The sequence below is a fragment of the Phyllobates terribilis genome, unplaced genomic scaffold (assembly GCF_046119375.1).
Source record: "Phyllobates terribilis strain yellow unplaced genomic scaffold, ASM4611937v1 Scaffold_8__6_contigs__length_399053987, whole genome shotgun sequence".
Taxonomy (NCBI): Eukaryota; Metazoa; Chordata; class Amphibia; order Anura; family Dendrobatidae; genus Phyllobates; species Phyllobates terribilis.
Genome location: NW_027362768.1, coordinates 96,148,283 through 96,169,352, shown reverse-complemented (window position 1 = coordinate 96,169,352; position 21,070 = coordinate 96,148,283). Strand labels below are relative to the sequence as shown.

The following is a 21,070-nucleotide window of genomic DNA, read 5'->3' as shown; positions in this document are numbered from 1 at the left end:
CTCCGCTCAATGTTCACATCTGGCCGCTGATGGACCTGGTAACGGCAGATCGCTGAGGGTGCTGGGTGCCAGAATCTCTCAGATCGTAGGATAGGCCATCACCAGCCAGTTACTGGGTAGACAGGGACACATTTACGAATGCAGGCACATCTATTCGAAAAGTGAAGTAATGATCCAAAAACCTAAAAATGAAGCAGATTATTTTTTTGCAATAGCATAACAACTAGAGGTGTCACCAAAAGGAGATCAGGGGGTACAAGACACGGTCAATACTGAGAGTGAAGTCTGACAGGCATGCACAGCCACATCTACTCTGATAATGGGGAATGTCCATCCTTCGGATAGGTGAGGGTCAGACCACTGGTTTATGGCATACAATGACATCTATAAGCATCTCTTCTGTAAAGGGCAGGGTTTTCCTTATCAGACCAGTACGACGCGATGGCCGTGACTGGTGCTGCAGGTCCGTTACATGTACTTGAATGTGATGAAGCTGCAATACCAGACAGCACCTGAAAAACATACAGGACACAGAATTGGTAAAACATGGCACTCACCGCAGCCCCCTCAATCAGCTGATTACCAGGGGTGCTGGGAGCTAGACCCCACCAATTGGATATTGATGACCCATTTTAAACAGGTTATCCAACATCGGAAAAAAAATTAATAATGATTATCCTAAGAATGAACAATTTAAGTCAGTGTAGGTAAAACTTTAGACACCCTTTTGTGAGCACCACAGCCTCTTTAATGTGTGCATGGGTTACTGGCTGGTTGTCCTGAAGAAGCTTGTGTACTTTGAAACGCGTTGACAAAAAACACATACTCAGACTGGAATCCTTCATCCTTCCCAGATGGCAGTGCAGAATTAACCCATTTGTTTCTCCATTACCCATTAGGTTCAACTAGCGACATCCCAAGAGGCTACAGCACTTTTGCAAGCAACACAGCCTCTTTAATGTGTGCGTGGGTTACTGGCAGGTTTCTATTATTCTGCACCATATAGTTTATATATCTTTCAAGCTATTGTAGCGCTGTTCCATTGAAATAAGTGTCAACGTTAAAACGACCGGAACGTCCTCTAAAGAAAAGACGGCACAGGCAATTCCATACTGCGTCAGATGTAAGCACTGAAGAGGCTCTGTGGTTTGCATGAAGTTCCGATCTGATCTCTCGCAGCCCCTTCATACCCCTTGGAAGTGTGGCAATAGGCCATCCATATTAGATCAGGGGAAATTTGATTATCCTAAGCATTAGCCATTAATTTTAAAAGGCTGGAAAACCCCCCCCTTTAAAAAAAAAAAAAAAAAAAGGATATGCCATCAATAAAAAGTCTCAAAAAACCCTTCAAGTTCCATAGCCACAGAGAACAGATTTATACAAAAATGACAGGTACACTAAAACTACTACATTAGTCATGTCTTCTACACAAAACAGTCACAGCCGTCCATAGTCACACAGCTTCTGCAAGGAGCCCATGTCTGTAAATTATGGAGGAGTTCAGCAATCTCCATGGATATATTACAACATTCTGTATTTCAGTACGGTCAGACGTCAGCCTTCACATGAGACCATAGTATTACTCCATTGCAATGTAAGATTTAGCAATGCATTAACGTTTCTTTTTTTCTTAAGGGGGTGATAATGCCTCAACAGTGTTCCTAGTCAGTAAGTGACATCTAAAAGGTATGCGACAAGTTCACTAAAGTTTTCCACCAATGTCCGCAATGTCCCGTACACCCCAAGCTATTCAGTAGTTTCCCTTTTAAAACAGTACAAGTTAAGATGGGGGAAGAAACTACATTAGAACTGATCATCTACTAACACATTACCCCTGTGTTAATAATCGCATTTCCATGAATCGGCTGCCAGGAAGCCTCTCACAAGATGCCGTCAGCATGTCGGTACAACTCATACATCAGTGATAGAAGGTACAGATCATGGAATTACTGTAAATGCAGATTTCATTTACAAGATTCCCAATGAAGCTTCTATCTATTAATAATTTATCCTTTAATATATTCTCCTTCAGGCTCCGGTCAGGATTTAAAGGGGTTTTGTGGTGAAAACAAGTTATCATCTATCCACTGTACAGACGATTAGGTGGTTTCATCAGTGATGGTCCAATGGTTCAGACCTGCACCGATCATCAGAATGAGGCACTTTTATCCCCGCTCGAGTGGAGCAGCATTGAATGTGACTGCTGCTCCATTCATTCCCTATGGGGCTGCCGAGCGCTGCACTCAGCTTTACCATCAGCCCCATAGAGAATGAGAATGAATGGAGCAGTGGTCGAGTGTCCTACTCGTCGCTCCATTTTGTAATGTGCATAAAAATTTCCCATTCTGCCAATCAGTGCAGGTCCAAGGGACAGACCCCCACCGATCAGCAAGTTATCACCTACTCTGCCGGCAATGTACATAACTAGGATTTATACCCAATTTACTCACTCTGCAAAAATCTGCAGCATGTTCACACTTGACATGGATTCCACACTGCGAAGTCAGACACTAGCTCTATTGAATTACAAAGAGGGAGAATACAAATAATGTTACATGGGTCAATTCAGATTTCTGCTACTATGGATTTGCTAATTAGGAAAAAAAAAAATATTTTTTTTTAAATTGAGCAAATCTGTAGCCAGAGTGTTCCCTGACGGCACCATTCAGGACGGTTTTGCTTCCTCTTATACTAGCAGACTTATCTACATAAAATCCTGATTGAGAAAGGCTGTTTTCAGCTGAAACGTTGCCACGCCATATGGCCTAATAAAAGCCACTTTTTTCACTAAAAAAGTTTTTGTGGTGCGTGCTTTTTTTTTTTATTGCTACGTAAACTCCTATCTATTCCTGAAAACACATGAATGTGGAGACTGTTTCTTAATCGGAATAGTTGCAGTCTTTCCAAGATATTATATTAAAATCCCAGTAGAGTCTAGCTGGTCTAACAGAGGAAGGAAGAGGGGGATTTGGTCACAGGAAGACGGCCATTATCAGATAAACACACAGCCTGTTCCTTAAGTCCTTGTATATAAAGAGGTCTGGGGAGTTTTAAAAAACAAAAAGGCAAAAATGTCAGAGGAAACCACCAGCAAAAAGAGCCAAACAACAACTGTCCAGATACTAGAACACCAAGAGCAGGGACTTCAACGAAATTGTGTGGAGGACACGTACAGTGAAACCTGCCGCACACAGAAGGAGGACCTGGAGATCAGCAGGGAGACATGGTCTCCTGAATCACAACGGTGACACCTCCACCTACTACAGCAGGCTAAACACATCTGTCCTAAGATATGGAAGAGATGAGCCAGAGACAAAAGAGGTGTATGTAAAATATAGCCATAGAGATCATTGATTAGCGAAGTTTACCAATGGTGACTCAGGAAAGTATGATTTACACTGAAGTGACAGTGACCTCAGCTTTAATGACAGAACAAGAGGAAATGGAGAAGGCAATCAACAACAAGGGACAGAGGAACCTTGCACATTAGAAGTGGAAAAGCTTAACCCAACAACCATCCAATATGCATGAAAACCCCCAATAACAGATCTGGAGAGACAGAAGGGTCAAGAATACTATATCTCATGCCCGATTCCTTGTTACCCCAAAAGATCAGCAGCCATCAGAGGTCTCTGAATACAGCCTTTTTCCCTCTCCCCATTGAAAATATATTGATCAATTGTACACTGTATGTGGGGTGGAAGGAAACAGGAGGAATAGATTCAGGCTATGTGCTCACGGACAGCCCCGACACTGCGGGATAGCCGGATGGCTTCTGCCCTCATTTTATGCAAATGAGCAGCACAATTTCTCTTTTTTTCACATGTGGACTTTTCCCATAAACTAACATTGATGAGGAAAGTCCACTAGCAGACCCGCAAGAGAAATTTACATGCTGTGGGTCTGAAAGGTGAGCCACATGTCAGTTTCCGAGGCTGATCCGCAGGCGCACAGAGACGCATAGTGGACATGGGATTTCTAGAAATCCCATCCACTATGCTATAACATCTGGCCGCTGCGGGTTTGACGCTGCATAAACACGTAGCGGCTCCTGACTGTGGGCACATACCCTTAGTCTGGGAGGGCATGTGGCCAACAACTGTTGTATGTGTCTGGGACGCCTAAAGGGAGCCAGGAATAGATTCATGGTGAGTGACCCATGCGTAGCATAAATCATAGTCTTCGCTGCATTATTGCCACCGTCGTCCATGCTTTACTTTGAAACACACACACAAAAAAAAAAAAAAACATCTGTTAAGCTGGCCGGAGACCATTCGTCTTGGATGACTAGTCCGAGGAGGGCCTCATCAGCTTCTGCCCTACACCAGAACTTGGCAAAGTTTGGCCCGCAGGACAGACAGCTGAAGGGCTGCATCATGCACATGCCGCACCATGCCAGGCGTACTGATTTCGCCACTATCTGCATCCTCAGGATGTAAATGGCGGTGAATATAATGGTGGAGGACGGAGCCAGCGACTCCTTCCATCATTCAGCGTGCGAGACTCAGACAGCAGATATGACGACATCATTACATTATGTCTACTGTGCAGATAGTCAGTGCACACAGCAAAGACCGGAGCAAAGAGCCGGGGGAAACGGGAGCAAGGCGAGTATGTATATATTATACATTGTGTGAATGTGTCTGCCTGCAAACAGTGAGGCTATGTGGGGGCTCACACTGAAAATGGGGGGGAAAGGGGGTAGGGTGTCCACATACTTACTCTCTTTAAACTTGAGAAAATATGTAAGCTCCATGTCTCCAGGGTAAGCACTGTCTGCTTTGAAGCATAAACCCTTTTCTTGTACGTGTTTTTTTATAGACATTTTCTGAAGTTTCTTGGGCAAAAAATTGATCTTTTTCTCAAGCAGCCTTGATGTGACCCAGTAGTATAAATAGCAATGTTTTGGGGTATATAGCTATTGAGCCCATGATGATGTGGCACACGGTGCAGTCTTACAATGTGTTACCAATGCTGTGAGTCTGCTATATCCGCTGCTTCACACAGGCCTCAATCCCGGTGTGAAGCAGCTGCTATTTATACTACTGGTACACCCCAAGCCTGTCTGGAGAAAGAACATTTTTTGTATCAGAAACTTGATTAAGGAGGGCAGCTTGAACATTGCTTTATTCTTTTCTGAACAAGTGTAACTGGAGGTCTTACTTGGATTTGGCTGTAATAACACTTCTGTCTGCTTCATAATTTTCTCGGTCCATTGTTTGGTGGATTCAGCTTTGCCAAGAAGGTTCTCGAGGTGAGCGTCCAACTCCGTCTTCTCTGCCTGGCCGAGCTTCTCTTCTGTAAACTGTGGGAGCACAGAAGGCGAGGATGAGTAAGTGTCCTCAAATCCCAGCCATAATAATGGGTGATTCATGCAGCACAAGTCATCACTGGAGCGGCCCTTCTATCATAACAAGCACTTACAGATAATGGATTATTTGCCTAATGCACTAGAAAGACTAAGGAACCATGTACATTCACATGAGGACACTCACAGCACCTACCCCTGCCCAATCCTTCCATCCCACCCGAATATCATCTGTCAGGGCAGACAAGACAGCCCCTGTACACAGGATACACATCAGTTGACTTTTCTCTAGTGTGTATGGGGCCTAAAGTATGCTTATAAATTAACATATACAACAGGTTATATAATTATATTCTGAAATAAAGGTCATCAGTTCAGTATCTGGAGACCATTAAAACTAAACTGTATGAGGAGAACAAGCCGCCATGATAACCGGACATGAATGCTTTTCGTAGAGATGCTTACATTACAGCAGACAAGGTGCAAGTTAAAGTGAAGGTCAAGATGTGATCTCTTCATGTACTATGTAATAAGAATATATCTGCAGCACACAACTGGAAGCGACAATCCACAAGACAGACCAGAATGCGTTGATCCACAGTCCCACAAAAAAAAATGAAAATAAAATAATTGATGGACAGCACTCATTAGGGGTATAAGATATGGAAAAAAATTCCTTTATTGCTCCATGCACAAAACAATGTTTCAGGTCTCTCTCAAGTTTATATGGATAAGCTTAATACCTGAACAGTCGAAATGTCGCTTTAAAGTGCATGGAGCAATAAAGGAATTTTTTTTACCCCTATGTCCATCAGCATGTAATATTCTACAAGCTTTTACATATAAGATATGTCACATAACCACAGCCTGATGCTAATGATCAAATATTTAGAAGGGAAGATGGCTGCAAGCTATGAACTCCCCAGAACTGACCCTGATGATGAAAATTCACAGTCAGATATAAAACCAATAGTAAAGTGACACAGAAAACACTTAACAGAATAGTAGAGTTAAACAGACTGTACCAATTATATGGGTCATCTCCCATCCTATCAGGCGATCCAAACCCCCCACCCCATACCGAGAACCGGGCTCTGAAATGCCCCATCTGAAAACAGTAGTGGAAGGACGAGCACAACACTGCTCTATGCATTCTCTATGGGGAGGCCAGAGGTACCCGAGTGCTGCACTCTGCCATCTGAGTATTTTAAGCTTATGTGGATTTTGGAGTGCAATCAACACCACATTCAAAGTAAAAGGTAGGTGTGAATATAAATACAAGTAACAGCCACCCATAACTAAGTCAGTGAATTACATGTTAGGAGTAGGGACTTTACATGACATTCTATAGATTATGAGAGGTGAATCTACAGCGCATGCTGAAGCTTATGACAACTGTTTGCCCCCTTATAGATCAGGAGTAACATATGCAGCACATTCCAGTCATTCTTTACAAGGCAGCGCACTCCTGAAGGCTGTTTTCACCTTCACACACACACACACTTAAAAAAAAAAAAAAATAAATCCTAAAAATGCTCAGTAAATATTCTACAAATCAGAGCACTTGCTCCTGATTGTCTTCTCTGCCCCCACCCCCTTCTCTCATATGCACACATGCTTGGATCTTGGTCATTTCATGGACGGCAACACAGGGACTGGTTGCAGGTCTTCCGAACCGAGTGCGACAGCCTCAGACACTTAGGAAGCTTTCATGCCCCAGTTAGGGCCCCTCGGCCAGTCTTTGCATTGCTGTTGGTGATTGGACTGAGATCCACGGACGTCTGCGCAAAGCCTTAGGGATAGCCACGAGAATGGGGTTGTATGCAAATCTCCAGCGTCGAGAAGGGTGAAACCATCTAGAGTCTCAAGGAGGACAAACCACCCCCCCCCCCACCCCCCAAAAAAAAAAACCCAGGCTGTAGAAGAGGAATGCACATAAGCTACAGAAGCACCCTGAATATTCAGAGAGCTCACCAATTACTGGAAGAGACACTCCAAGATAAACGAGTCACAACAGCATGTGAGCCCCGGAACGCGAGTGCCGACAGAGCTGGAATGGGAGGAGTGTATAACTTTTAAATTTATTGGCGCCAAACATTTAGATCAAGAAGGGATTGTCCTAGTACTGGAAAAACCCTTTATGGAATAAAGATCAGACTTCACTGAGACTTAGTGCAATTATCTAAAAGGTAAACCACTATCTATATATACACACTCCCACCATGACAAAAAGGTGTCCATAGCCTTTAAAGCAAATCTGTCATCTTAAAAGGAGTAGTTCACCAGTCCAGTCTTACATTACGACTAGTGATGATCAAGCATGTTTGTTGCTCGAGATTTACAAGAATGCTCGGGCAAGCACCTATTCTCTTCAGCGTGCTCGGGGATTAAGTTTTCGTCGCTCTGTGAACATTTGCGACTGTTTGACAGCTTTAATACATGTGAGGAATGCCTGTTTTTTCCAGTATTCCTCACATGTATTAAAGCTGTCAAACAGTCGCAAATCATGTTAACGGAGTGACAAAAACTTAACACCTGAGCAGAGCACGCTGAAGAGAATAGGTGCTCGCCCGAGCAGGCTTGTAAATCTTAAGCAAGGAGTATGCTTGATCATCACTAATTATGACCTATTCCCCACCGGCAGTCTGATGCAAACCGTATATAAAGCAGAGAGCGCGTCTCTCCAGTCACTGGTAGTGGCCAGACTCAGATACTGCAGCTTAGCTCGTATTGAAGAGACTAGAAAATGATCTGCCGAACCCAGGAACAGCCACACTGCTTCAGATGACACAGCTCCTCAAATATTTAAACAATGACCGAATCTTCGTGATTTCAGCTCTGCAGGCCACTATTTGAGTTAAAATTAAACAACTGAAAGGCAATTGAAGTATAGACTTTCAGGCTTAATTAAAAGGGATTAAACAAAAATATCCTGTGAAATGTTTAGGAATTGCACCTATTTTTGTACAGAGCCTACTCATTTCAGTGGGTCAAAAGTAATTGGAGAAATTAAACTACCATAAATAAAATGTTCATTTTTAATACATTGTAGAGTAAACTTTGCAGGCAATGACTGCATTAAGTCTGAAGCCATGGACATCAAACACCGGGTTTCCTCCTTTGTGATGCTTTGCCGGCCTTTACTGCAGCTGACTTCAGTTGTTGCTTGTTTGTGGGTTTTTCTGCCTTAAAAAGGAACCTGTTAGGTCTCCCGTGCCCTGAATCCTAGCAGCATTCAGTTGTGTGTGATTAAACCCCCTGCCTAATCTTCCCTGTATGACAAAGCATTTAACTGAATTAAAAAAAGCATTTATACTGTCCCCGTTTCCTATGCTAATGAGGACTTTGACTAGTCCATGAGGGTGTTAGTTCCCCAGACTAGTCCACCCTCTTTCCGTGCTATCACTCCCCTGTGGGCGTCATCGCCAGCTCATGCAAATCTGTGCACAAGCACCGCTCCTTCCAGCAGTATCACTGCGTCTCTGAAGCCTGGTGCGTGCTTCCCGGCTTCAGAGGCACACACTGAGCATGTCCGGAAGTTTTGTGTGCGTGCGTGTCTAAAGACAGGAAGAGCACACCAGGCTTCAGAGACGCAGTGACGAAGACTGAGTGGCACATGTGCGCAGATTTGCATGAGCTGGCCATGACACAGGCTCATGCAAATGTTATCACACCCACAGGGAAGTGATAGAATGGAAAGAGGGCGGGCTAGTCTGGGAACTACTGCCCCAACGACTAATCAAAGCCCTCCTTAGCATCGGAAGTGAGGACAATAAAAATGCTTTTTTAAAGCATTTAACTGAATTATGATATAGAGGGAGTTTAATCACACATAGCTGAATGCTGCTGGGTTGGAAGGAGTGGGGGACATGATAGGTTCCCTTTAAGCATGTGAAATGCTACTCGATGGGGTGGAGGAGATCTGGTGACTGACTTGGCCATTGCAGAATATCACACGCACACACCTCCTGGGCTGCTGGGTTTCACAGTATGTTTTTGGTCATTATCCAGCTGTACTATGAAGCTCCAACCAATCAACCTAGCTGCATTTGGTTGTATCTGAGCAGAAAGTATCGCCCTGTGCACTTCAAAGTTCATCCAGCTGCTTCTGTCTTGTCACATCATCAATAAACACTAGTGACCCAGTGCCATTGGAAGCCATGCATGCCCATCCCATCACACTGCCTTCACCATGTTTTCCAGAGGATGTGGTTTGCTTCAGATCATGAGCCGTTCCAAGCTTTCTCCATACTTTCTTCTTCCCATCATTCTGGTACAGGCTGATTGTAGTTTCATCTGTCCAAAGAATGCTTTTCCAGGACTGGGCTGGCTCCTTTAGATGTTTTTTGTTTGGCAAAATCTAATCTGGTCTATTTTTAAGGCTGATTAATGGTTTTTGCACCATGTGTTGAATCCACTGTGTTTGCTCTCATGAAGTCTTTTCGTTATGGTAGACAGATACTGAAAAACCTACTTCCTGGAGAGTGTCTTCACTTGGGTGGATGCTGTGAAGGGGTTATTCCTTGCCATGGGAAGGATTTTGCGATTATCCACCACTGTCTTCTGTTGACATCCAAGCCATTTTGCGTTCCCAAGCTCACCAGAGCACCGTTTTGTTTTTTTTTCCTCCAGAATGTACCAAACTGCTGATATGGCCACCTAACATTTCTGCTATATCTGATGGATTTTTTTTCCACACTAATGATGGTCTGTTTCTCTTCCAATAAGAGCACCTTTGACTGTATGTTGTGAGTTCACAGTAACAGCTCCCAAATGCCAGACCTTTTACATGCTTAATTGATGATTGCTTAACGAGGAAATAGCCCATGCAGGCTATTAAACAGCTTTTGAGATAATTGTGCAATTACTTTTGGCCCCTTTAAAAAGAGGCAGCTACATATTAATCCTCAACTGGTGAGGTGGGGATTTTGGCACGCAACTGGAGATGTGGGGTTTCCTATACCCCAGTGTTTAGAAATCTCTTATTTTTGACACCCACAAATGGATGGAAGCTAGTGAGACACATATCCTCATACCAGCATTTTTCAATGAATGGCAGCCGAACAAAAATTCCCTGGGGTGTGGCAAACCCCACCTCACCAGTTGAGGGTTAAAGAGCTGTAATTCCTAATCCCTTACTCTAATTAGGATGTGAATACCCTCAAATTAAAGAAGAGTTTGCACTTTAAGCCCATACTGATCATAGAACTGTGTCTTAAATATATGCATGTTTTTGTAAAAAGAAAATGCCAAAACTTGTGCCACCATCCAAATATTTCTGGACCTACGTCTGCCATTTCCTTTACCTGCACAAGCTTTTCGGTCCCGTGTGGATTTACTCTTCAATCTTTGGCAGATCTGTTTTCAGTAAAATAGAAGCTTCATATTAAGAATCACACTTGAAGTTTTATGTCAGGACAAGAGTAGCCAACACAAGACCCGTAATATCTGACATTAAGTATGAGATCCAGCATTATGAATAGCGGTGCTTGTGCTCATCCATTACCCATTGGGAGCACATGACCTGATCCTATGACACACAAAACACATGTACATCTGAGAGCTCATTTTCACAATCCTAGGTTTATTATCTGCACATGTCTCATTATTACATCCTAGGGCCACAAACACTACACAAAGGAAAAAAAGGATGAAACGCTCGGCTTATACGCCAAGAAGCTACTAAAACATCGCTGCCGACAGTCAATATTCTTGCGTTTCTCAGAACAGACACAGTATTAAGCAAGATCTACTTCTTGTGCTAAATATTACCCAAACCTAAGGGGTGCAGTGGAGAAATCCCTGACCCAAACTTGGAAAGTAAACACTAGATCTGCTGTGAAGACCCCCATCTCATGGCATCAGCTGGGGCATAGCAGTACAATTCAATGTCTGCCTGTACCATGATATTAGAATTGTTTTGCTTGATTTAAGCTTTCACTTTTACTTTGACTGGACAAATCCCTTTTACCCACTGATCACACCTCCATCCAAAAAAACAAAGCTGTATGCCCACCCCCTCTACAAAAAGTCCCTGCCATTACTCTTGTGCTCCAGGTGTCACCAACTCTGCTCCATTTTCTTTTATAAGATTATGCATTGCAATTCCCGGGCGACACCATCTCTGCTTTGGGTTCAGTGTAATTTTGTGATCAAAGAACTTAGAGGGGAAAAAAAATAAAAAACATACAAACAAGCAGGCACAGGTAGTACTGTTTGTCTGTCTCTCCCTGCAAAAGGTTAAGGCACAGACAGTGCTGCTTACCATCTCTCCTTGCAAATGATAGACAAGTAGTACGGTCTCCTTTCTCCTTCCATGCAGATGGTGTAATCACAGATCGTACTACAACCTGGTCTCTCTTTGTGGGGTGTACAACAGCATAGTCGCACTACTGTAATTAAGCGGTAAGACCCCATATATTAGATAAAGAGTAGATGTTGCAGTGGGTTCAGCTGACAATATAAAGTGCACGGGGGCCTACTGAATGTCCCTGACAGATGATGGTGCAGGAGTTAAGGATCATCAGGCAATGTACATTTAATATCCCCATCCTTTTGTTGTGAAGACAGATAGGTCACTACCAGAAGAGTCTGACAGCAGCTTACATTGCTACCCCATAGAGAACACGTTAAGGCCATGGCCCCACTATCCGTATTCGGTCAGTATTTTTTCTCAGGAGTGGGCGATAAATGCAGAATTGGTGACTTGTTTCTATTATACCTTTTCTCTGATTGTTCCTCACCTGGTTTTGTCTCCCACTCCTGAGAAAAAATACTGACCAAATACTGATAGTGGGGCTGTGGCCTAACGGACAGTTATGTAATGTGTAAGTAAAGTAATCAAGAAAGATGAGATAAAGCAGTGAGGGGAAAAAAAAAAACCCACAGACGGTTCAGAAAAACGTGTAGACAAACCTACTTACTACTGGTTTGTCGTGACTCCATAGAGCGCAGAAAAACTTCCATTCCCGGCCTCTATTTCTAATGTAAGCAAAGTGACTTTTCCCTTGCAGCTTTGTCATACAATTTAAAAGGGTTGTCCACCACTATAGATCATGCCCCAATGTATTTAAATGGTGGAAGTAATTTTTTTTCTTCTATAAATACCTTATGTTGTGCTTCTTACCTGTGAGTGGCGCTACTGCTGACCACTCAGAGGCATGAAGTGTGACTCAGTGACGCGCTCCCCGCTGATTGATGGGCTGTGGGCGGGGTTCCCCCACGCGTCACAGCCCAGCATCCACCGCCCCACTCTCAGAATGAGAGGGAAAGCCTTGCCCATAGCCCATCAATCAGCAGGGAGAGCATAACTGAATCACGCTACATGACTGAGTGGTCAGCAATAGCGCTGCTCATAGGCAAGAAGCACAACACAAGGTATTTATATAAAAAAAAAAAAAAAAAAAAAAAAAAAAAATATTTCCACCATTTAAATACATTAGGGCATTATATATAGTAGTGGACAACCCCTTTAAAATCTCAAATCTGCAGACTCGCTCAATTTACACTTCTCAGAAGCCTAAAGATCAGGTTTTGTAAAATCGCATCCAAAATTCTTGTATCGTAATATGCAGCAGATCCATCCAGAGAATCGAAAGGCAAAATCCGATGCGTATATTCCACATATCCAAAAATATAATAGATGCACAGTTTTACAGGGATATTCACATCTTAGAATGTGTAGCCAATGAAGGAGGAACGAGTGAGGAGAGACTGAATGTATCACTTTATACACACCTAACCTATGCACTCTTTAGCCCTCTGTCAGATGAATGGAGCACTATTCATTTAAAGGGAACCTGTCAAGTCTTTTTACGGGTCCCTGTGTGTGGTTAGTGTCTGAAACAATTAGAAGTGCCACCCTATGGCTATGTGCCCACGGTGCAGAAATGCTTTGGATTTTTCCTGAGCGTTTCTGCATCTCCCTGGAAAAAAAAAAAACACGTGCGGATTGTACATGCGTATTTTCTGCCAGGGAGAAGTGTTTGTGAAGCGTTTTTAACATGTGATTTCGCATGCGGGTTGTCAAGCACTTTTTCAAGCAATTTTAGCATCACTTGGAAAAGTGCTTGACAACTTGGTCACACTATATAAATCCATGCAAACGGCATGGATTTATATATTGTGTGACCAAGTAACGATGCTGCAAATGCAGCACCAATAGAGAATAAAAATGGTGAAAAAAAAAATAATTATACTTACCTTCCGATGGCCCCCGGCCTCCTGTACGGTGCGTCCGGTATCTTTGGCGGCTCGCGGTGGTATAAAAGGACCTTCCATGACATCATTTAGTCATGTGACTGAATGACGTCATGGAAGGTCCTTTTACACCACTGCGAGCAGCCGAAGACACCGGAGAAGGAGACCATCAAAAGGTGATTATATGCTTATTTTAATTCTTTTTTAAAACTACAGGTACTATGGTACCTGGATCTGGATGAGAGTCTCCTTTTCTCCAGACCCGGGTACCATCCGCACATTGAACAGCATAATATCCACATGTGCACGTGTAGTCATGAGGATGTCATGCATTCCAACGCAAGTCAATAGCGGCTCAAACGCCGCAATTCCACAAAATTAATGGACATGCTGCGGATTTTTCCGCAATGATAATCCGCAGCGGAAATTTCCGCAGCATGTGTACAGCACATGCGGATCATTAGGGGAACATTGCAGACCTTCTACCAAGCGTTTCCGTGGCGGAATTGCCGTTGCGGAAACGCTTAAAAATAACGTATCGTGGGCACACAGCCTATGACTGAAAGAAAGGGTATGTGAGGCAATCCCCTAATGATATAAAGTGTTTTTTAAACATAATACTTGGAGCTTTTCTTTGAGAAAACCATGTTAGTGATGCACACTGCATCACTAACACCGCACTAGGGCCAGCTGAATAGCTAAAAACGGGGTGACAGGTTCCCTTTAATGCATACACTAGGAGTGTTTGAAGTGATGTGCACTTGGCAATACAGCGTCAGCTTGACACTTGTTTGTCACCCCTACAAAGGTCACATGCCCCCCACAGCCGGAATAGAAAGTTTGAAGACCACAGAGGAGCACTGGTAAAGGTGCAGAGGGGATCAGTAAGAAGATTAGACCATTATTTAAAAAAATTATTTGGACAAACTTTTTAAAATGGGATTTCTGGTACTTGATATTTCTGACCCATCTATCCTTAGGGCTGCAGCGTCATTCAAGGCCACAATATAATGCACAGTCATGTGGCAAGTCTGATGTGGCATTAGCCCTTCAATCAAGTGATTAGGAATGTCTGTTGTCAGACCCCAAACAATCTGATATTGATCACCTACACTAAGGTCACAAATTATCACTTATATTAAAGGACTGGTTTTAAGTGACAACATTCACCTTACACATGGGGTGGATGTGCGCATGGTATGCATGAAGAGGGGTTGGGAGGGGAGTTTGCTCCATACTGCGTGGATTGTGGCTGTGTTATACAGCCAGTACCTGATGCGACTGGAGTTAGCTATGACTAAAGCAGTTTAACCTCTTAGATGCTGTTGTCCAGCCTAACAGAGGCAAAAAGAAAGTGAAGTCATACCTTCTGATCCCCCCACCTACATACACAACATAACTGTGTGGTGTCAATGTGATGGCAGCTGGAGAGGTGTACTGAAGGAAGCAGTGTCTGCCATTCTCTTATGTGTATTTCTAGAATGGGCGGGTTCATGTTATAGTGTAATGTACAGGTGATCGCAGGTTCAGGGTCCCTAAAGGGAACAATACAAGATGTAAGACACACAACTTCCCATCAAGCTGCTTTACTAGAACATAAATCTAAAATATAAGAATTAACAGAGTATTTTCTTGTGCATAAGTGCCAGCGCTAATAACCTATGGCTCTATTTCTCCCATACTGTGGTGGACGCCAAGACGGAAAAGTCTCATTGGCAGAATCCACATCACCTCTCCAAAAATAATAGGTCAGAAAGTCATATGGACCCCAAAATGGTGACGATAAGAAGGAGTCCCCCCATACAACGCTACAGAACGAAGGCAGCATTATAGTCCTGGAAAGGCGAGTAGGAAAAAACACGGAAGAGGGGTCCAAATAGAGCTGAAGGCATGGGCATGGCTACCCGGCACGGGCATGGCTACCCGGCACGGGCATGGCTACCCGGCACGGGCACAGGGAGAGAGTCTGCCCACAGCTAGAGGCATAAGGAAAGGATGGGGCATGAGTGGGCGCCCCCCATATGTGCTCTGTGGGGGCAATGGTCCGGGCACTGCACGCTCAGCCGTGGTGCAGTATGCCCAGCCTGCCGGTGACAAACAGCTGCCAGGAAGAGAACAGCAGGTAACCCCCAGCCCAGCCACTAGAGGCCGCACAACTCCACTACCCCAGGCCTCCCCCACACCCGGCTCCGCCGCCAGTACCTGCACGGCCCGGCTCAGGAAGGTGCCGGCATCGGCCGCGAGCTTCTTCACGTTGAAGTCCATGTTCACGTTGGCACCGGCGGCTGATGTTACAGGCTGAGCAGATAAGGGAGGAGGCTCCGCCCGCAGCTCGGGGCTGTCACACTCTGGGCGGCTCCAGCAGCCGCACACTGCACGTGACCGGAAGTGAGCGCGGTGCGTCATACCATAGAGATGCCGGACGTACGGCGCGCCGTGTGTAACTGCGCAGGCGCGGCCCCACCTCTTTTATTTTGGGAGTTACCTGGATGTTCTTGGTCTGTGCTGCGGAGCGGCTCAGTTCCGGGTTATCCGTGTGTTGTTATGGTTCAACGTCTAAGCAACAGCTATATACATATAGGTCACTGAGAGCTGCAGGAACGCAGGCTACACGTGTTTTGTTACTCATAGGGTTCCTACCATAATGCAAAATACACTTTGACTACGAATATTTGCTTTGCTTCTGCACTCCTACATTGTTAACCTTTAAGGGGGATATTCCCTGCTCCAATATCCTATTATTTGCAAATCCCTCCAATTAGAAATGCAGTATAGTTCTGATTCGCAATGTCGCTTATCCCATATACAGGGCATTGCAGTAGTACGTAGCCATGGTTACGACCACTAGCGACCATCACTATAATTGAGTGGTCGCAACCAGGGATCTCTAAGTTACTGTAGTGCCCTGCATATGGGGTAAGTGACATAGCTAATCAGAAGAACTATACTATATTTCTAATAGGAAGCATTTGATAAAATTCGTATTATTACACCTACTACATCAGGGGTCTCAAACACGCGTGCCGCATGCAGCCCTTCAGGCACCATAGACCCCGATCGCGGCCCGGTCCAGGAGCTGCCGGCAGCTGCGCTTCAATTCAGTGTGTTGCCGCGCAGAGACCAGCTCTCTGCACAGCAATACCAGTGCCAGCCGCCGGCCTATATCTAAACTAAAGTAAACAAAAAAAGTGCATGTTTTATTATCGCCACATCCATAACGACCCAAACTATAAAAAATAAAACAGCAAAAATGTTCAAAAGGTGTGTAGAAAAAAAAATGGTATCACTAAAAATGTCACTTTGTCCTGCAAAGAATGCGGCCCCTCAAATTATTTTTTTTTCCGTGTGCGGCCCATATACCCAGCCGAGTTTGAGACCCCTGTACTACATATTGGGATAGGATCTTGGAGATGGGAATACTCCTTTAAACCCTGTGTGCTCCTTTAAAAGTTTTTGTAAAATGATTTTAAAGGAGTTGTGTCTGGAAGTTTTGAAATGATCCTTGTCTTTTCGATAGGGGATAACGTCCTTATTGCTGGGGATCTGACTACTGGGACCTCCACCCACCCTGAGAAACAGGTGTCTGAAGACCCTCATGTGAATAGTGGGGTCATTGATCATGCAGATGGACGCTCCATTCATTCTCTAACGGACTGCCTGAGATAGAGTGCTGAACCCAGCGAGGCTTCGGGACTCCCATAGAGAGTGAATGGAGTGGCAGTACGCACCATCGACCTGCCCACTATTCACATGAGGGTCTTCAGACTGGTTCGAAGGACTGGTGAGGTTCAAGCGACAGGAAAGGTAGCTCCTAATGCAACAGTTGTGTACATGGAAGGAGAGCTGCCTTACTGATTAGTATGGGGTCTTTTTTTTTTTTTTTAGAACAGAAGCAAACGTTCTGCATGCAGGTCTTTTTCTTCTTTCTGAAAAACAGACCCCGTTATAATCAATTGGCTCACTCCTGCTTCCATTTGCACAACTGATCATCGTCAGGTCACTTATTCCGTCTGTCTGTCCCTTAGATGGAATAGATGAATAGTGATATGGTTAATATTTGAATTGGCTGATATGAGTAGTAGTCTGCGCTGCTGTGCTAGAGTCAGGAGTCAAGAAAGGACGTGATGACTGATGAGATCATGCAATTCATTCTCAATGCTTTTCGAAGTTGAACCAACTTCTTCATCAGGAGAACCACAATGTTAAATCTAATCCCTCATCACGTCCTCCGGATATCTTCAGCAGCGCAGACTACTACTCCTATCCTCCACCAATTGTTCTACACAGTGGGATTTCCTGACCTGAGGGTACTGCAGCAGCTGTCACACCTTGATTCCTCAGCTGTGGGTTAAACAATCCCAAAAGGTGAGCAATTTCTACCCCTCTCACCTAGACCAATTTCGCTGCCAGATAAGACCTTATTGTGCTTGGTGTCTCCTCCTTTTACCCTTATATTATGCTGCTGTTATGTAGACCATATACCCTTATATTATGCTGCTGTTATGTTGACCATATGCCCTTGACTGTGAGGACCCCCAACCAAACCCCGACGCTCAGCCCCCCTACCGCTCTCCCCCCTTTAACAATACAATAATGTAACTCTTACAACTGGATGGGTGAGGATCGGTCACAGCTTTATTAACTCTTTACACTCATTCCATTAGAAAGGCATTTTATTCCACAATAATTCAGCTTGTTGCAGCATGCCCTGTGTCTCCACACCGGCATGTTGGCCAACAAGTGTAACTGTTCAACATGTCCTTTCTATTTCCAGGCCGCTGTGACTTGACAAGTCTATGATTCTCCTTTTTGCAGACTTCACACCAGGGAGGGTGGGTGGGACGTTCGGCTCCAGGACCAACAAAGAAAGGGAGGAAGGTGGGATGTCCCGGTGTTTATGTATCCATGGGACGGCTTGTAGCAGCCGTCCCTTCCGCTCTATTGGACCCTTCCGGGGACGTCAGGATCACTGGTCAGTAAGGGGCAGCGAAGGGGGGTCACCAATCGCCACGGCCCGGGGAGGGGCCACCACAGTCAGTGACTCCTTCCTTATTTAGTATGGAGTCGACCAGACTGTGAGGACCCCCAACCAAACCCCGACGCTCAGCCCCCCTACCGCTCTCCCCCCTTTAACAATACAATAATGTAACTCTTACAACTGGATGGGTGAGGATCGGTCACAGCTTTATTAACTCTTTACACTCATTCCATTAGAAAGGCATTTTATTCCACAATAATTCAGCTTGTTGCAGCATGCCCTGTGTCTCCACACCGGCATGTTGGCCAACAAGTGTAACTGTTCAACATGTCCTTTCTATTTCCAGGCCACAGAGAATCCTGCGTACTCGTAGGCAGGACTCCGACCCCCACCCATCATCATTAACGCTTGTTCCACTCCATCCTGGAGTCCTGACAGGAATATGTCCAGTCCAATATCGGTTAGGTGAACCCCATCCGGCCGTATGAGGCCTGCTCTATCTCCTTCCAGCTCTCGGTGTCGTATCACTACACCACCTATTTTTTTTACAAATTTTGCCATCCGAATATTTATTAGCCGCCTTGTCCGTTCGATGGCCGTGATGTCTCGCGCACCTCGCCATACCGCTCTCGGCACCATCTCCAACCATACTATCGTTAGTTTTCAAAAAAATGCTCTGAAGCGCTCAGTGTCTAGATTCATTATTGCCATTAGTTCTGCGCTCTTGTAATAACCGAGGTCGTGTCCCCCGGCGTGTATCACTAATATGACCAGACCTGTCGCTTCTCTCCCTATCTCGATCACCTCCATTAGCACCTGTGGCCATCGCAGACCTCTAATACCTCTCCAGTTGAAATATGTGTTATGAAACCCCATATTCCTCCCGCCTGGGCGGACTTTCACCCTTTTTTCTGCCCAGTATATGTACGAGTGGCCTATGACCCACACTGTTGGCTTTGTGTCACCTGTTAAAGAAACAAATGACGTTAGGATAACAAGTCCGGTCTTATTTATCTCGCAAAACACGCTGATCGCCATCTGCCTATCCTCTGCACTTCCGTCTCTGACAGTCCTGCTCTAGCTGCTTCCGTGGCCGCGCCTATGCGGAATGAGTGTGTCCCGTAATCTTTGGGGTGGTACCCTGCTGATGTTAGGCATTTATTAAATATAGATTGGAACTGGTATCTTGATAATGGCGTTCCATCACTGTGTGATAGGAAGAAATTACTTTGTGGCTTGATGGCTGTATATGTTTTTACTATTGTTACCGGACACAGTGTACTGTTAGTGGGTTGCAAAAGCACCCAAGTGCTTATGCCCGCTGGGTCCTTTTTGGATTTGCGTATGCTTAGGCGTATTGAATTATTGGCTATGACTACGTCCTGGTGTAATAAGCCTCCATTGGTGATGATTTTGGATTGAGGGACTAATTCGCTTATGCATAGCGCCCCGAAGAAGGCGATTGCAAATGCAGTAGACAGTAGTGTTGCTTCAAATTGTGAGTGGCATGTTACTGGTGTTAGGGATATGATTTGTGTAAGCAGTTTTAGTGACACGGGACGTCTGCACTCCTGACTTGGCTGAGCCCTTTTCCATCCTTTTAAGGCTTGTGTAATGATGAATCTCTTTGTCACATGTCCCCAATTCAGTAGTTGGAAGTGAAATGCCACTCCAGTCAGCCACCGCTGTGCTGACGCCCCTGATATGCCCCTCATCATTAGCTGGTGAAGCAATTCTATGGTGACTTGTAACCTGGTTTGTTCACATTGGTCAACCCGTCTGCCTGCTACTAGTCGTGTCCACTCTTCCCATGCCTTACCGTAAGCTTGCCACGTCGATGGGGCGACTGACGCTCTTATTAATGGCATCAGCTGTTCGCCACTATATCCCAGAGGGATTGGGGGCAAGTGGTGCCCGATGTGCGTTGGGGAGGAGCTGTCTGAAAACCTGCCAATTGAATTGTGATAAAGCGTTAGCAGCAGCGTTAGACCCTTCAGCATCGTGGCTCGCGCGGACCCTTATATTGTGTTTTAGGCACAGGAATGCTAGCCGGCGTAGTAGGCCTAGCACTGGGAGAGACGATGATGCCATCTTATTAATGCAGTGCGCTAGGCTAGTGTTTCTTGTTATGAAGCATATATTTTTGTTTGCCAGGTGTGTGCCCCATATTTCTATTGCTACCTCTATTGAGAAGAGTTCTAGTAGTGTGTGGTTATTTGTCAACCCTTGTTCAGACCAATACGGAGGCCATAAGCCTGTGCACCATTGGTTATCTAGTATCGCTGCATATCCGCCTGATTCTGCTGCCGCAGTGAATAATCTTAATTCAATGTTGGACTGCTCCTCTGACATAAATAACGTGTGCCCGTTGAATGATTATAAGAAGGTTTTCCACACCTCTAAGTCCGCCCGAAGCTGCCTGGTGATTCTAATTCTATGACTTGGTTTTAATGCACGTTTTGTTGCAAGGGATAAGCGACGAGAAAACACCCTTCCGACTGGCATCACCCGGCTCGCAAACACGAGGAGACCTAGAAATACTTGCATCTGTTGTAGTGTTACTTTTCGTGCCGCGCAAAATCCCT

General features: G+C 44.7%; 1 protein-coding gene across 3 annotated transcripts in view; it reads right to left on the bottom strand.

Annotated features, from left to right (window-relative positions):
• The window catches only part of SH3GLB1 (SH3 domain containing GRB2 like, endophilin B1), a 48,224-nt gene extending 32,292 nt beyond the window's left edge, over window positions 1-15,932 (bottom strand). For all 3 annotated transcript variants that reach the window (XM_073643159.1, XM_073643160.1, XM_073643161.1), the window contains exons 1-2: window positions 15,710-15,932; window positions 5,164-5,305 (exon numbers count right to left, since the gene is read on the bottom strand). In XM_073643159.1, the coding sequence (XP_073499260.1) occupies window positions 5,164-5,305; window positions 15,710-15,913 (346 nt within the window). In that variant the 5' untranslated portion in view covers window positions 15,914-15,932. The remainder of the gene's footprint in view (window positions 1-5,163; window positions 5,306-15,709) is intronic.
• Window positions 15,933-21,070: the final 5,138 nt, after the last annotated feature.